At 45.0% G+C, this 17,829-nt stretch overlaps 2 protein-coding genes across 2 annotated transcripts in view; one reads left to right on the top strand and one right to left on the bottom strand.

The window, feature by feature from the left end:
* The window catches only part of LOC147698991 (uncharacterized), a 617,200-nt gene that overhangs the window by 283,609 nt on the left and 315,762 nt on the right, over nt 1–17,829 (top strand). The gene's annotated exons all lie outside the window — the stretch shown is intronic.
* LOC147698994 (uncharacterized) lies at nt 8,395–10,088 on the bottom strand. Its single transcript, XM_086935585.1, has one exon. The coding sequence runs from the start codon at nt 9,537–9,539 to the stop codon at nt 8,970–8,972; it is 570 nt and encodes a 189-aa protein (XP_086791711.1). The 5' UTR covers nt 9,540–10,088; the 3' UTR covers nt 8,395–8,969.

The raw sequence follows: 17,829 nt of genomic DNA, 5'->3' as shown, positions 1-17,829 counted from the left end.
GAATGACAACTGCAGGGGAAGGCAGACATTCAAGCAAGCACGGAGGTTGTATGAGGGCATCTAGTATCAGAGTCTCCCCAGAGGGCCAGAAAATACTGTCAGGTGGTTCAGGGGATGTGAGAGAATTAAGGCGCTACTGGCAAATCACATATCCACATCTGAGGGAGAACAATTGTTGTCTGCACAGTCCAAGCACCAATCCCGCCGGTCAGCAGTTACAAGATGGCCGCCAATGTCTGCAGCAGCAGCAAGTGCAGGGCATGGAACAGAGCTTCCTCATGGTACTGGCAATGGATCCCACTCACAGAAGGCGACTGAGCTGCCTGATAGCGGAAGGCCCCGCTCAGCCCCCAGGGATCTACGTGTTTCTCACGTTTTGCAGGTCTGCTGCAGGACAAAATGGCGTCCGTGCGTTCCAGCGTCCGTAAGCAGATAATGCCCGTAGTCAGGTAATGGCGCTGGTGCAAAACAATGTTGATGCTCTGCAGGTGTGTGCAGGGGGTCAGCAAATGTGCCACACCAAGCGTTACCAGTCCCTCTTGAATGTTAGAGCTCTGCCGCTCTCATCCGTCGATTCGCGCCATTCACTTCACAGCACGCCGTGCTCCTGAGCCACGGCGCGAGCCTCAGCAACGCAACCCGCTCTGATGATTCAACCCAGCGCAATTTTCCAGTCGAGCTCAGGAGCAGGCCCCCACCTCTCTGAGTTCGGTAGCCAGCAGTAGAAGGCGGCGGAGGCAATTTGCTGAGGGCCGTTACCCACAGCCGGGACAGCCTTCCGTTCGCGTCCTCGTGCTATCGTAGTGAAGACGCCCCCACCACAGGCTCCAATCCTAGATGCAACTGTTCACCCAGGATTCCAGCGGTCTTTGTCTCAGCAGAGCACCAGCCTAGGCTCACACAGCAGGTATCCCCGGATTCACCATCACGTCAGGCGTCCCGCGGTGAGGTAAAAAATGCTTATTTTCAGTCCAAGATGGGATGAAAGGATGTTATCCTGCTTGGCTGGGCTGGAGCCTCACAGGCGTGCAGCCATTAGGGTTTTGCGCCACCTAGGGTCCTCAGCCATTTCCAAAGTTAGCTGAGTGTGTTGACGAACCCACTTCTGTACGGGGGAGTACAAGGATGTCAAGTACTGGGCTAGATACACCTTTTCCATTGTCTTGTCTGTGGTGGATGTCAGGGGTTTCAGCCATGGTCTCTGACATGGTAGGAAAGAGCTCTAGCTGTTTCATGGAGTCCTTCTTTGATCTGCCTAAGCGGATCTGATATGTCTCCTCGTCTATCCCCAATCTCTTCAAAATATTCCTCTTTACCCCATCGTAAGGTGGGGTCCCGAGCGGATTTGCAGCCTGGTAAGCGGCCTGCAGGTCTCCAGGAAGGAGTGGCCTTAGGTACTGTCCCCATTTGCCCATAGGCCACCCTGCCACTCTGCTAAGTGGGTCAGGGTTTCCAGGATAGAGTACTTCACCATCCCCAGGAGCGTTGGGATATCACAGGGTGTGCAACATTTCAAAAATGGAAAGTAAAAACAAAAGAATGGAACCAAAGATTACAAGTAAGCTCGTCTTAGGACAGCCGTCAACCAGTCCCTTATCTTCAGGGATCAGGTCTATGCCACAAAGTTAGGCTGTCTCTTTAGATATAGGCGGCCACATGCAAAATATCCCAGGGGTATCCCCCTTTGGTATCATCCCTCTGTCCTAACCTTTTGGGTTGTTATACTACAAAAAAATGGTCACTCTTCAGGGAGATAAGGGGTGCTCATGCGGGCGGTTCAAGTGCAAAAGGGAAGTGTTTAGAAGTTTTACAACAGACATGTATCCTATGTGGCCCTCCGTGCTCCCCTCTCCTCTCCAGCCCCTTACTCCCCTCCCTTCCCCCGATCACGTACCACAAGGGCCGCAACTCTCCTGCGTTGCAGCGGCGTGAGAGCGTCCTCCGGGGGTGTCCACCAGACCTCGCACCAGGTCTCGAGGGCTTTGTTGGTCTCCTCGATCCTCTGCGCATTGTCCGCTGAGCTTTCCTTCACTCCTGACTGACTGTCTTCCCTCTGCGTTGTAGTTCAGTTCTCCACTTCAGGAGTGGCGTCCTTCTCCCCCATTGCAACTGGACTCCTTCTACCCATGAGGAACTCAGCATATTCTGGGTTTCCTTGGACCTCCTTACATTTGGGTTGTTCCGCCTCCCTTCTCGCGATCCGTTGTTCCTATTGGTGTCTGCCACCAAGAGGTCGGTCTTCTTCCTGCACACAAGAGGGGTCCCTCTTGTGGCAAGCCCTTGCTTCTTGGATCTTTTTGGAACATTTGTCCCAACAGTCGAAGGCAAATACGGCAAGGGGAGCAAGCGGGAGGTCAGTGTTGGGTTCCCCTCCTCACAGGCATCAAAATATATGTCCTTCTTTTAATATAATGCAACACAAAAAGGTGATGGATGAAATATTGAACATTGTCAAACACTCACCCCCAGTCACAGATCTGAGTTTAATGCATCGTTTTTTTGCTCCCCACGACATTCCAGTTTGGACCGAGCCATATGCAAATCAGCCTTGACCCTGTTCCCCATGGGAAAGGTCCAGCCCGAACTGCCAGGCCAGACTCTGCCTGGACTGTAAAACATTCATTCTGGGACCAGTTTTGGGGCATCATCCCTCATCAGCCAGGCTAGCTTGAAACCCGTGGCATAGCATGCACGGGACGCCGGACTGGGGATACCCTTCCCACTTAGGGTGAAAATGCAACACAAAACGATGATTGATGGAATGTTGAACATTGTCAAACATTCACTTCCAGTCACAAATCTGGGTTTAATCCATCGTTATATAAGGGGCACTTTTCGCCCTAAGTGGGTTGGGTATGCCCAGACTTGGGTCCTTTGCTCTCTGTGCCACTGGATGCAAGCTAGCCTGGCCGATGAGGGATAATACTCTGAAACCGGTCCCAAGATGGTTGTTTCTGGTTCAGGGAGGACCTGGATTGGCAGTTCAGACTGGACTGTTCCTAAGAGGAACAGGGTCAAGACTGATTTACATATGGTTGGGTATAAACTGGGGTAGCATGGTGAGCAAAAGAATGATGGATTTAACCCAGATCTCTTGACCGGGGTGAATGAATGATTTATTCAGCATTCCGTCCATCATTTGTTTGCGTAGCAATTTTTGCCCTAAGTGGACTAGGCATAGCCAGACGTGGGTCCCTTGCTCACTGTACCACTGGATTCAAGCTAGCCTGGCTGATGAGCAGTAATACCCCAAAACCGGTCCCAGGATGCAGTGTTTCTGGTCAAGGGAGGACCTGGTTTGGCAGTTCGCGCTGGACTGTTCCACGATAAACAGGGTCAATGTAAGGGTCAACCAGCAAAAAGCCCCTGTCTTCTAAGCTTCAACATAAATGTTTTGACAAAATCAGCCAGGAAGCTATCCTGGCGCTTTAAACAGGGTCAATCTAGTCTGGCCTAGGGCGAGGCTGGTGGGATGTTTTTGAAGAGTGACGTCTTCAGCTTTTTGTAATTCTAAAATAGAAGGGATGGTTTTGATGTGCAGTGGCTGGAAATTCCAGGATTTAGGAGCGATAGAAGATAAGGCCCGGCCGCCAGATTGGGCTCTGTGTATGCAGGGAATGTGTGTGAGTAGAAGTCCAACTTGCCAGAGGTGTATTGTGGGTTTCTAAAATATGATGCAGGTGTTGAGGTAGGTTGGGTTCATGTTGTGTAAGGGTTTGAAGGTGTTCATGAGGGGATGGAAAATAACTTGTGTATGTATGGGAAACCAGTGGAGTTCCCTGAGGTTTTGGGTGATGTGTGCAGTGCTTAATTTGAGCAGGGGACTGGCACTTATTTTTCCATATCAGACATTTACTGAAAGCAAGAGAGGGCAAACAAACAAAGAGAAAAAAAGGAAGAAGAAAAAGTCAAGAAAACTGTTACAAAGGGATCCTGCAAGAGTGAGATAAAGGGGAATGTGTGGTAGTGGATTAAAGGGGCATGAATTGAATTAAAGGCTACGCAGCTTTGTTATTTAGCAGGCTGACATGTTATAGCGCTGGCCCTTAGCAGAATTTTGGACACCATCACTCATTCTTTTACAAATTAAGAACTGGATGTGTGTATGATGTGGTAGGTTGAGTGTAATCCTGGCTCCTGATTTCTGTAAGGTGTGGAATTGTCTGGCCATTTGCTTGCTGACTCCAGGGTAGATGTTCCCATAGTCTAGTTTTCTTGTTATGAGGGCTTGGATAAGATTCCGCGTGTGCTGGTGGGTAACCATTTGAAGATTTTCTTCAGCATCTTCCTGGTGTGGAAGCAGGAGGCAGTTATGGTGTTGACTTTGGCAGTCAACTGATTGTTAATGACAATATTGAGGTTATTGGTGTGGTGGTGAGTAGGTTCCGCTGGCCACTAGTTGGAGTACCATGGTGATTATTTCCTGCAGAAAATCACAACTCTTGTCGGTATTCAGTTTGAGGCAGTTGTTTTATCCAGTTGGCGTCTTAGGTCATGCAGTTGGCATGCAGTTGGCAAACTTGTCCTGGTGGTAGGCGTTTTTTGACCGCAAGGGAGCTGTGTGTTATCAGCATAGGATAAGATGGGGATACCATGGGAATAAATGATGCTGGCAAAAAGGATCATGTAGTTGTTGAAGAGGGTCTGGCTAAGTGATGAGCCGCAGATCACGTTGCAGGCTTCCGAACAGTAGGGTGCCGGGCTGACTGATTGGGTACAACCAGTCAGGAAGAAGCACATCCAGCAGATTGTGGGTCCTTGGAAGTCAGTTTTATGTAGTTATTTGAAGAGTATGGGGTGAAATACGGCGATGAAGGCCCCAGAGAGGCCTAGTAGTATGATGGCTGCAGTTCCTTCTCTGTTCATGATCCTGTGGGTGTCATCTGTTACGATTTCCTTGCTAAGGTTTGGTCTGAACCCAGACTGCATGGAGTCTAGGAGATTGTTTTTGTTGAGGTGGTTGGCTAGGTGTTTGTTGATCGACTTCTCCAGGACTTTATCTGTATGGCGTAATTTCCAAGCTGAATGTCTTTTTCCTTCATCCATACACTGGGAGAAAATGAATAAGGAAGCTGTCCAAACTAATAATCTGCATAATGAAAAATTGTGTTACTATTGACGTTTCCTTTACCATAAGGAGGGATAGAATGTCTAGTAACAGAATGATTCCTGTGTAGACCAAGGAATTGACAGAAGGTGGTGTGGACTTTCAGTGTGCGGAAGTGGATGTTGAAGGACAAGTGATAGGGTGAACCAATGGTCTGGTTGTTTGGGAAAAGCCCAACTAACGTGACTCTTTAAAGGCCAAGGAAATGCATGATTTGCTTGCGGTCCTGATCACTGAAGAGAAGTATAATTGGAAGAGAGAGGCATTGTATGGAAAGTAGGAAGCATCTGAGAAAGTGAAGAGGAAGGGTGTAGTAGTTTTATGTTTCTAAATTTTGACAAACTGTAGTGACAGTCAGATGTGAGAGAGGTGTTAATTACTGGTAACTACAGCAGATGTGATGCTGCAGGGAGCAAGAAAGATCAGAGACGAAATCCACTGAGAAAACAAGATGGTGTGGATTGTTCTAAACAACAGAGGAGGCAAAGAGCTCCAGGGTATTAAACAGATTATGTAAGGCAACACTTTCTTGCTTGAAATGTATATAGATACTATTGCCTCGCTTGTGATTTATATAGCTTTATGTTTTAAATGTTGCATTGTGAAGAAAAGGAGATGTGTTATACCTTTGAGCTAGGTCGTCCTTCATTCATTCTCACTCTTCCTCCTTTGCTTTTCTTCATCTCACTCCCTCACAATTTCGATTTTCTCTGCAAATCTCCCTCTCCTGCTGTCTCTATCTTTTTTTCTCTATCCTTGTGCCTCTTTTTTTACTTTTTCTCCTTCCTTCATTTTTCTCCTTCCTCCATTTTTCTCCCTCCTCCTTTCTTTTAAAAGCACAAGCAAATTATGATACTACGACAGCTTGTAAGCGCTGTGCTTAAGAAAGGAAGGGGTGAATTTGAGAGTAGTACGTTTGTATAAGACACAGTAGAAGGCAAGAGACACAGGGTAGAAATAGCACTGAGAAATGTCAAAGATAAAGCTGGAGGCCACATACTGTTTGTGAGAAAGGAGTGGAAAATGACTACACGGAAATTGGGCTGCTGCACTCCCCTGGTGACATGCTTCTATAGTGTTATTTAAGGTAGTTAACTCATTTTATCCATCAACCCCCTCATGGTGATGTCCTGTGTATCAAAGCCACACCTGTTATGCTCGTGAGCTGATCTAGATTACATCAAATGATGTAATCTCCTGGGATGGTATTAATATGCTTAAACCTGAGAAATTCTTACCTCATTTTAGTCATTGAAATATGTCAAGTATGGAAATATGTGTCTGCAGCACTAACAGCGCACTCCATTCGAGCTCATTATCCCGGTCCTCACGCCCCAAAGACATCTGGGGGCCGTGCAGGAGTTACTTTGCTAGGACGAACCGAGTGTCGGATACACACCTCGAACTGGGGATAGCTCCTTCCGGGGTGGGGTGAACATATTTTTGTGGCTTACTGTGTAACTGGCGGTACCATTCGAAATAATGATTAAGTGCGGATTAAGTACTTAGGCTAAGACTTTACACAAATGGGCGGACGGAGGAGGGAGCTGTCGGTGATTGATGCGATATGGATAGATGGACTGGCTGCTGGGACTGTTGGGCTTGAACGCTCGCATTGGGAACGAATGTTTATGTCTGTTTCATTACTGACCTCCGGCATACCGCGCCATCTCTTTCGTCACTAATTTTCAAATGTAATGCTGATGTAGATAATAACAGTGAGCACTCATGTTGATTGCGATGTACTGTATTAAAATGGTAAATAAAGTTTTAAAAAAGTATGGAAATATGTGTGTTGTTCCAATGCTGGATTATGGGTCAATGACTTAAAAAAAGTAAATGCTATTAATAGCTTGATAAAGTGTATGTCAATAAAGAAGCAAAATGTAAAACTGAAGTTGGTATCGTCAAATGAGTTGTGAAAGCAGTGCAGGTAAATCAAACAGAATAAGTGCGGATGATGAGTCTGGTGTCTCAGCGGGCTAATGCATCCACTCAATCTTCCATTCATCTGAGGTCGATAAAATGAGAACCATTGAATTGGGTAGCAATGAACATCTGTTATTCAGCGCCAAGAGACCTCTGGGTGAACGTGCGCTTTACAAATACATGTTATGTTATGAGTAGCCAATGTTGAATTTAGAAAATCTCCAACCTTTCCACTGCAATAAAAATGATGATTTTTTTTTTTGCATTTGTTTGATGATTAAATTAAAATCTTAGAAATTGCTTAGGCCTGTGTAATAAGATGATCTGCAGCTCTCTTGCTACTCAGCCCTCTCTTCCAACTGTCATCCATCCACCAGGCACACCACACATTCCATATTACCTCACACACTCAACATTCCACCATTCACCCAGATAGGCTGAGTAGCAAGACAGGTTAATGGGAAAGGCACATGGCATCCAAACCAGGATACTACAGCCTGGTCCCGGGATTTCAGTTATCATTAAGTGGGAATCCACAGAAGTCTAAAGATTAAGAATCAGTTCTCTAGAACCAGCCCGGCTGAGGGTGTGATTTCGATAGCTGTACAGGGCACGGTTTGTTCAGTTTTGGGCTCAACTTCTGTACCTTCAGACTAAGGGGTCTATTACGATGGCAGGCACCGTAACAGCAAAAGGGACCGCCCGCCATATGTGCGGCGTTCCTTTGATGCTGATTAGGATGCACCCGCCACACTGGCGGGCGCATTGCGCATTTTTTACATTGCGGCGGGCGGTGCTTTCAGCAGCACCCGCTGCAATGTAAAAAAAGGCATGTTGAGCATTTGCATGCTCAACATGGCAGGCACCATGCGGTGCCTGCCATGTTCTGTATGCAAATGGTACCCCCCACCATGTGCATCCCTTAACATCCTGGGGGCCCGCAACGGGCCCCCACATCTCCGCCAGCATAATAATATGGAGGGTGGTGTCTTACAGACACCGCCACCATATTCAGCCCCTTTTCCGCCCGGTCGACTCGTCGACGGGCGGAAAACCTGCGGACTGTCTTTCCGTCCGCCGGGGTCTCCCCCTCCATCGTAATATGGTGTGGGGTAATGGGATGCGGGCGATGGGAAATGGCGGGCGGATCCATCCGCCATACTGATAGACCCCTAAGAGTTACACAAGTACTGTAAAATCATATCATAAAAATATAAATGAATAACAGAGCAGTTGTAACGTTTCGTGTGTTATCACTACAACTCACACTCAATGCTGCATTTGCTTCATTTCCTGAAGAAAAATAATGTGACTACAGTACATTCTTATTTTTTATAAAACTCAACACCGTAACCGAGTTTAAAAAAATATATTTTTTATTTAAATACAATGATTGCTAAAAAAAATAATGATTGCTAAATGTGATCTTAAAAAGTTATTATTCAAGTTGAACACGATTAGATATTGCAGTTGATTTACAGTGAAACTGCAAGTTTTGCAGCAGTTAATTGTTTTTGAAAAACACATATTACACTGTATGTATAAATGGAGAGGTTGTAGTCAATAGGAAGTTACCTCAACATAGGTACTGCTGAACCTCTGTTTTTAATTATGAAAGTAAATAAACTGTTGCCATGGAAGGAGAGGAATGTGCAAAGTATAACCATGACATGACAGATGACGAATGCAAACTATCTTAACTTCTCTCTCCGCCTGTATTGTTTGTGAGTCTTTTGTCACAGTAGTTCATAGCTTTGAATATTCTTAACGCAGGCCCCAGGATGAAAGCAGCTTTGCAGCACACCTGGGATCCCTCCCTTAGGTAACCGAGTAGAGATGCGCTCAGTCAAGGCGGGGCAGCCCATTCTCTCTCTAACTCATGTTTGGAGTCTCTCCAATCCACAAAAAATAAATTGGCCAAAATCAGTCTTTGTCATGTTGCCCTGCTCTTCCTGAACTGCTTGACCATGTCAGTCAGATTCTCCAGACCCTCCACCAGTCCGTCCCCTGTGGTGGCGCAGCATCCTTGGACATGCCACGCATGACCCTGCACCTTCCGAAGACCAAGCTTTTCCACCAGCCCAGAGGGGCTGCTGGCTCCAGGCAAGTCCTGCTTGTTAGCAAGGACCACAAAAGGCACGTCCTGCATTTCCACATTCTCAAGAATGGCAACCAGCTCAGCTCGGGCCTCTTCAAACCTCTCTGGGTCAGCGCTGTCCACCACAAACAGAAGGCCGTCCGTGTTGATGAAGTAGTGTTTCCACAAAGCTCTGATCTTGTCTTGGCCACCGACATCCCAGACAGTGAAGGACACGTTCCTGGTGGGCTCCACCGTTTCCACATTGAAGCCTATGGTTGGTATGGTGGTGACGGTCTCATTCAGCTTCAGTTTATAGATGATTGTCGTTTTCCCAGCAGCGTCGAGCCCCAGCATCAAGATCCGAGCTTTCAGTCCACGAAAGCCCATTAGAGTGTCGTAGAGTGTGCTCAGGAAAAGGCCCATGTTGTCCACAATGTTGAGCTCTGGAGTTTGAACCCTCGGGAGCACAAACCTCCTGCGGCTAATATCCTCTGGAGCTGGGATCTACTGGAGTTCAGACCTGTGGAGCTGGAACTCCTGTGAGACTGAATCCTCTGGGGCAGTGACTTTCTAAAGCTGGCACCCTCTAGAGCAGTGTCCTGTGGAAGCTAGAAGTCAAAGTTAGAGGTAGTGGATCTCAAATTGTTTGTAAATGTGGCCCTTTAGGAGCAAAGTCCTCCTGGACCCGGGATTGTTTGGAGCTTGCACCACAAGATCTCGGACACCAGAGTTCCGAGCGACCCACCAGACTTTAGTTAAGCTGGAATCATTGGCACTTTGGATTCCTTAGAGCTTTCAGCAGCTCAGACCTTCCCTTGAGCCGGGACCCTCCGGAGCTCGGACCCCAGGAGATGAACTTCTCTGCAGTTTGTTTCCTCGGAGTGCTGTCGGAGTGCTGTGATTTTTTTTCTTCCCTTGTCTCTGGTGACGCCCCGTCTCGGCTCCTCTTCTGCACGTTTCCTGCTCTTCTGTGTCTCTGAACGGGACCTTCGTCAGTCTACCTATTTATGCATTGCTGCTGCCAGACCACGCCCCTTCTCGCTTCACCTTTAGAGGTAATTGTAGGGGCCAGACTTCTGATTGGCTGCCACGCTGTAGTTCGCGCTGCTGTCACTGCAGTTTCTTCCACCTCACCGCTGCTGCGTCACAGAAGCCTCCGCCAGAAGAGCCGCGCTGGAAGGCGCAGAGTGACACACACCGGTGACGTGCCCGGAAGAGCTTGTCGCTCCTGTGTGCACTCTCACACGCTTATATATTTTATCGCACCCTGTGCTGAAATAGGAAAAAAACTTTACACCGGGAACCCATAAATTGGGGGTCAAGGTCTGTCAGAGAAAAGGGAGTGGAGTCACGATGGGCGGAGTATGAAAAGCAAAGTCAGACACTCAATTTATACATTGAAAAAAGTATGCTGCAAAGAAATTGGCAACAAGGACATATGTGAAAGTAAAACTGCTCCATAGTATCTAATTGGTCACAAAAAGGCTGCATTTTAAAATATCTTGCAGGGTACGAGGACACCTGCTGCATAGTTCATTGTGTGATGAGCAATATTTAAGGGCTTATAATAATGGTAAGATAACTAATGGTTAACACCGTTCTGAGAGCGTTCTGTGGCATAGCTAGCCACTTTGCATTAAGAGTGGGGGTGTGGGGTGCACTGCTGGCGATATTTCCGTGAGTGCTGACCTGCAGCAAACGCACAGAACAGGGGTTAGTATCGAGCCACACCCCCTTTGCTATACCAGTGGGAGTGTTTTGTGTTTTGTTGAGTCGCAGTTTTGACTCATAAAGTAGCTTAGAGGGTTCATGTGCTTTGTGTAATATGCAGGTCGCCGATTTGTATTTTATTTAGACAAGTGGCCTACTACTTTTGACACTGCAATTATTTTGTTACTTCTAGTTTATCAATTGCAAGCATTCTAATATAGCATAGTGATCTAGTTACTGGCATCAAGGAACTGCACACAAACTGTAAGTCATGGATTTTGTTCATTATTCTTTTTTCTCAATCTTTTGTGTAGTGTTCTATGCTCATGGTGTCAAGATGTTTTGTGTTATTATTCACGATGTCCATATGTTCTGTATTGGAATGTGTGGATTCACTTGACTGAACATCCGCATTTGCCTGTGAGCAGTTGCCAGGATAGGATGCTCCTTCAGTACAGTCTCTATTTTAAGGATTAAATCGACTTTATCGGAAATTGAATCGAGTAGATACTACAATATGATTGGCGACAAGCTAGAGGTGTTAGAGACTGAAGAATCCAAGTTTGAATCATCAAAGTTTGAATCATCAAAGTGCACTGGACCTACCTCGTTGAGGTGCTTTTCCTGGTTGACTCCAGTTTTCGGTTTCAAAAGAGAGGGTACCCCACTTTCACCAGGGAACAGGGTAGAGAGACAGTAAGTCAAAAGGGGAATCCCTGGAGTCAACTTATTCACCTCCCCCTGTCTTATTAGGGAGAAGGATCTATAGTCCACTATCTATCGGGGAATATATAAGGATTTCCACAAAGAAATAAAATCGTTCACAGTCTAATTTTATTAAAACCAATATCTAAGCAATAAATTACACAACAAATTAATACAAAACAATTTAAAATCCAAGGAATGTTCCTTGAAAACGAGCATAAGCAATTTAAACCAATATTATTCAGACACAATTAAAAATTACACACAACTAATAGAGACATGTATATAACATTTCAGCAGTTAATAGACATAAGACAAAGCAATATATCATAACAAAAACCCCTCCTATCGCTGTGGCTCCCGAATGTCTCTGCCACTTGATGTTACTAGATCCACAGGCCTAAAACACTTTAACTTATGTAAACATTAGTGGTGTTGTTGGGTATCCATCTAGAGTTTACCAGGCCCTGATTGGATTCTTTTTATCAGAAAAAATGCGTCGACGCGTTTCGGTGCGGTACAATTGATACTGTGGCACCTTCTTCAGGACTTCTCTTGTTGGGGTTTCAAGAAGCGATTAGTTACACCTTATCTGTGAATGTATAGGAAGAAAGGTACGGAGTCATTTATCGTGCAGGATATCAGCCTCTCTTCATTCAGTATACTATAACAGTCTATCTCCTAAGTGGGTGCTAGTTGTTATCAGCAGTTAATAGAAACATTATGGTTTAGATTACAGTCATGTCCTTAAGTGTCTATTTCCTGGTTATTAGATGGTTGCTCAGTAGTAGCACTTATTCATGTGGATAGTACCATGCTCAGATATGTATAGACCTTCTTAGAGAACTTATTTTCGTTTACACTATAAATGCATTACATACAGTACAATACCCGACTCCAATTTACAGTTCTTATTGGCAAATTAACATGACATTTCCTCCGAATCTATTTCAGTGTGGAAACTGATATGGGGAAGTAACACACTTTGGTCTAGGAAGAGTTTCTACTTAAAGGATCCTAAACACACTGGATAAAGTTCAATCTCACCCCCACTTGCTGTGGAAGACGATCCTGCATGGGATCTGCGTTGCGTAGCACTTTGTCTCTGCAAACTTTCCTAGTAAATAATATCAATACATTAGCGCAAATTGTTGCATAGTATATGCTCCAACCTAACCAGATAAATCAATATTTTATTCTAGTTACCTCTCCCCTATCATAGGAGCTCCTTCTCTTGGGGTGTCTTTCTTTCGTCCTATCGAACTACTTCATTATGTTTTGTTGCATATCTATATGGGCGAAACACATAGTATTTGTTCTGTGTATATTTCCTTTTCCCCTATTCATAATCTAGTAGTGGATTTGTATGTATCTTACCTCGTAGGGTATTAAAACTTTCCTTGAACGGGCATAGGGTATCTCAATTCCTCCCAAGAACTGGATATGTTCTGTTCAGACTGAAAGGGTACAGGAGAACAATTAATATTTGTCCTGTGGTGCTATTAAGCTTATCATTTAAAAAAAGTGTACTTGGTTCACTGCTAATGTGCTACCCTCCTAGATTGATACTAATATACTTCCCTCCTAAATTTACATGTAGGTTTCAATCTATGGGACAGGGACCAACATTGTAGGGATCTGTCATTTCATTGGAATGGCATTTAACATCTTTAGTATATCACCGCCCCACTTGGGCTTAGTTTAGAGTTATCTTTCTGGTTGCATTAGTGCTCGGGGAGCTCCAGTGCAAAGGCGGAATATCCTCCCTGCTAGGTAGCGTTTCAATGTAACTGGCTAAGGGCGTTGGTCGCTCCCCCCCATATGGGTGTGAATACATCCCTTGGTCAATTATGTCCCCTAGAGTCATGGATTTCCCAAGACAGACACTTAGGAGTAGCGTATGCTTTAAACAAACACACGTAGCCTACGACGTCTCTTACCTTAGTCTCAAAGGAGCCGCGTTTCTGCCTCGTTCCCTCACTCACTCGAGTGTTGGGCGGAGGTGCCTGTATTTATATGTGTAGGTCGGACTATTATTGAAAACACCTGGCTCTTAGTGCGGTGAATCGGCGCCTCGATTTGCGAGGCAGATTTAGGCGCCATCTTTGAACGGTAATACTCTGCCGTGATTAACAGGGTATAGCATCTAGTCTGTTTCTCAATACTATAGAGCTCCATATTTCACACGATACCACTTTGTTTTCCAATACTATAGAGCTGCATATTTCATACGATACCACTTTGTATTGAGGTGCCTGTGTTTTTACGTATAGGTAAGTGTATAATTGGAAACACCTAGCTCATCGTGCGGTGTATCGGCGCCTCGATTGGTGGAGCGAATGTAGGCGCCATCTTGGAACGGTACTACTCTGCCGTGTTTGAAGTGGTATTGCATATAGTTTATTACCTGATGCCGTGAAACTACCATTTTCATTTAATTACCACTTTGTGTTACATAAATGGCAGCGACCTGGCTAGAGTTAAGGTCTCCCTGGGTATTTATAAAATAGCCGATATTGGTGTTCATTAGGACCGTTTTCCGACGGGCCGCAGTGGCGTCACCTTAGGGTAGTCTGCAAGTCGAGGCACGTCTGTCATATGTGCTATTATCATGGTAGGTATGTTCACTTCCTAGGGTTATATATTAATTATATTGTAAATTTTACATTCAACCACACTCACTGTTTTTAGTGGTGACGATATGCTATTATTTGTTCTGTACATAATCACGATTCTTGGGTTACTCGTTAGTAATTAATTTTGTGTATTCACCCACTGTCTCTATTTTCTTTTTTTTTTTTTTTTGGGCCGATGGTTGTTTAAAACTACGTGTAACACACTGGTGCCATATGTCTTAGACCTTTATAGCTCTATTATTGGGCATGTTACCTAGTCCCTATTAGGGGCTAGTTATCTTGAATCTTATATAGAAAAAACTCTCAGTAGCTGTTTCCCATCTATTACCTAAGTTGTTTCAGGACAAGAGTCAAACAAACAATAGGGTCCTATTGGGGGAACCTTAGTAAACCCCTCCACTTTCTATCTCGCTACACCTTTATTTGTATTGTCTACTCATGGGGGGGTGTCTTTATTTATAAGGTGGAATATTGGCAATTCGTTTTTTTTTTGTTTTTTTTTAAAGCCATGAAGTCCTTGTATTGGATGCTATGTGGTTCCTAATATATCTGACTAGATCAGAGCCTCCCACTCTTCCCTAGAGTTCAGGCCCTTCCTGATTGTGTTGAATTTAACCATGAACCATTGTTCTTGTTGTTTACGCCTTGCTGTACTGTCGCCTGATCTCGTTAGTTCTTTTATTCTTTCTAGGATGACCCATCTAAGGTCTTTGACTGTGGGACAATGGGACACTAGAGGGGCGTTTTCTTTGTTGTTCTTGATGGCAGATTTGTGTTCCCCTATCCTGAGCCTAACTTCTCGGCCAGTTTCTCCTATATACGCTTGGTCGCAAGGACACAGGATCATATATATGACATTCTTTGTTCTGCAGTTATTAAGGGTGGTGATTTCGTGTGTGGTTCCACTATGCTCAACTTTCTTAGTTACTATACATCGTTCACAAATGCAGCAATTTCCGCACTTGTTGTTTCCAACTGCTTTGTGTCCACTGAGGGTGGTTTGGGTCTCTATCCTGTCCTCCCTATATGTATAAACCAGGTTAGATCTCAGATTTTTATTCTTCCTATATGCGTACAGTGGACGCTCAAGGGGAGTTACATCTGGACCGTTGTTCAGGATTTTCCAATTGTGATTGATAATATTCTTGACCTAGTTGGCTATAACTGAGTGTTGGCTTACCATCACTATTTTGTCCTGTGTTTTCTTTTTCCCAACTTTCTTGATCAGACAATCCCTGTCGTAGTATCGTGCTCTTTTGAGCGAGTGGTCAATTAGTTTTTTCGGTTAGCCTCGGTCTTTAAATTTCTTTTTCATGTCTCTGGCATGTTTGTGGAAATCTGCTAGATCAGTACAGTTCCTCCTCAACCGTAGGAACTCCCCAAAGGGTATCGAATCTTTCTGGGTTTTGGGGTGGTAGCTGGTATAATGTAGAATTGTATTCCGGTCCGACTCTTTCTTATACAATTCTATTATAAGTTGTTTATCGTGGCTCTTAATGCAGATATCCAAGAAATTAACCTTAGACCTGCTGTATGCTGCTGTGAATCTGAGGTTTGGATCCCCTAGATTAAGCCAGGTCAGAAATTCTTCCAATTGTTCTTCAGTTCCTAGCCAGATAAAGAATATGTCGTCTAAGAAGCGGGCCCAGTTTCGGATGTTTTCGAAAAATGGGCTTGCTTCATTGTAGATATGCTTGTTCTCAAATAGACTCACATATATACAGGCTAGACTAGGCGCACAGGTCGCGCCCATGCTGGTCCCCTTCTTTTGAATGTAAAGGTCTTTTTTGAAAAGGAAGATATTGTTGAGGAGTACCATAGAGACACACTGAACAATGAACTCTTTGTTACCCCCTACTATGTTGGTCTCTTCTAAAAGGTTCCTGACTGCCACAATGGTATCTTTCTGTGGTATGTTAGTGTAGAGTGACTCTACATCGAGAGTCACCATCAGTTCCTTTTCCTCATCAAACTGGGTCCCTTCCACTTTGGCTATCATATCCGCAGTATCTCGGATATATGATTTTTGCTCAGCTACTAGTGGCTTCAGAAATCTGTCCGCATACTGACTCCGATTAAGTACGGCCTTGTGCTGGAGAGTCTAGGTTTTTCGTGTTGACTATTACAGTTTTTTCCTACCCCAATAAAACCCAATAGTCCCTCTCCAATCATAAAATGGACACACTAAAGACCTTCGGCTTTAGTGAAGAACAACCTAATAAAATATTGAGCTCCAATAGAGGGAGCAGTAACATCACAGTCATCCCAAATGGAGGGGAGAAGTGGAACCAACTTGAGAGCAGCAATACGGGTGGCTTGCACCAAACTTTTCATTGTCTGAGGTTTCCCCAAAGTAAAAGGAAAAAGAAGCAGTTAGGGCACATGCGCAAGGTTTTCTATTATGCAGTAGGAAAACGTATAGCTTTGGCATAGCGACAGATGTCATCTTACGCACCGGCATTAGGGCTGCCATATTGGATGTAGATTCCTTTCTTTTTTTTAAACATTTTTTAAATTTCATTTTGCACAATAAAATCAACAATCTCCATTATCATTTGGTTTACCACATATATCATACATCACGGCCTCCACATGAATTTTCATTATAACTTTACACATTTCAGTATATCATTAAACGCTCGCCCCTTACCATCTCCCCCAACCCTCATTACCATTTATCGATGGCATTTTATAATCCTAACCCTGACGGTGCCTTGTTCATGAGCTGTTGTCCGGGCTTGAGTCTGTTCGCGGAGGCTCGCACAGATTCCCTCTGAATTCGTTTCACTTTCCCCAGATTCTGGACCATTTCTTAGGGCAGCCTCTATGGGTGTATACCACCCTTTCCGCCACCATTGCCAACATTCATGTCATTTCTCCACTGCTGGTATGTGGGGAGCACTCCGGAACCTCAGTTCCTGGCTATGTTTCTCTTTGCTATTGTCATCCCAAGCGTGGCCCAGTTTTGCATTGCCAAGTCTAAGTCTGTGGGCTCCCAAGCATTCAGGAGGCATCTCTTGGGACCCCCCCACCTGCGAGACCATGTTCATTACTCGTTCCCAGTAGGATTGTATTTGTGGGCATTCCCATATTATGTGGTAGAATGTTCCCGTGAGTCCACAGTTTCGTAGACATAGTGAGTCAGGCGCGTGCCCCAGCTTATGTAGTGTATTGCGTGAGTAGTATATGCAGTGCAGCTGTATTAATTTGAGCTTAGATGGGATCGCAAGTTACCAGGGCGAGGTCAGCGCGTCCTGCCAGTCTGAGTCCTCCATGTCTCCTTGTTCTGTCTGCCACCTTTCTCTTAGTGTCGTCGTGGGGTCTGGCTGGTTGTTCGCTAACTTACGATACGTCTGGGAGGTGGCCTTTTTTCCATATAGTCAGTGAGGAGTCTGTCCTCCAGGGGCCAGGCCTCTACTAATTGTGTGTCCGGGGAATAACGCTATGGAGCGCATGTCTGCTTTGTATATATCTATAGATTTCCGTCTCTGCCATTTCGTACATTTCTCCCAGTTTTGCGAAGGGCAGGACCCTCCTTTAACCCATAGATCTCCTATTTTGGTAATACCAATGAAGTCCCATTTCTTGAACTCCTTGGTGTTGGCTAAGGTGCCTAAACGTTGGTTCTCCCAGAGGGGGGTGGCCTGTGTCAAAACTCCCTC

This window comes from Lissotriton vulgaris, chromosome 8 (assembly GCF_964263255.1).
Source record: "Lissotriton vulgaris chromosome 8, aLisVul1.2, whole genome shotgun sequence".
Lineage (NCBI taxonomy): Eukaryota > Metazoa > Chordata > Amphibia > Caudata > Salamandridae > Lissotriton > Lissotriton vulgaris.
This window is presented reverse-complemented; position numbering and strand designations above follow the sequence as displayed.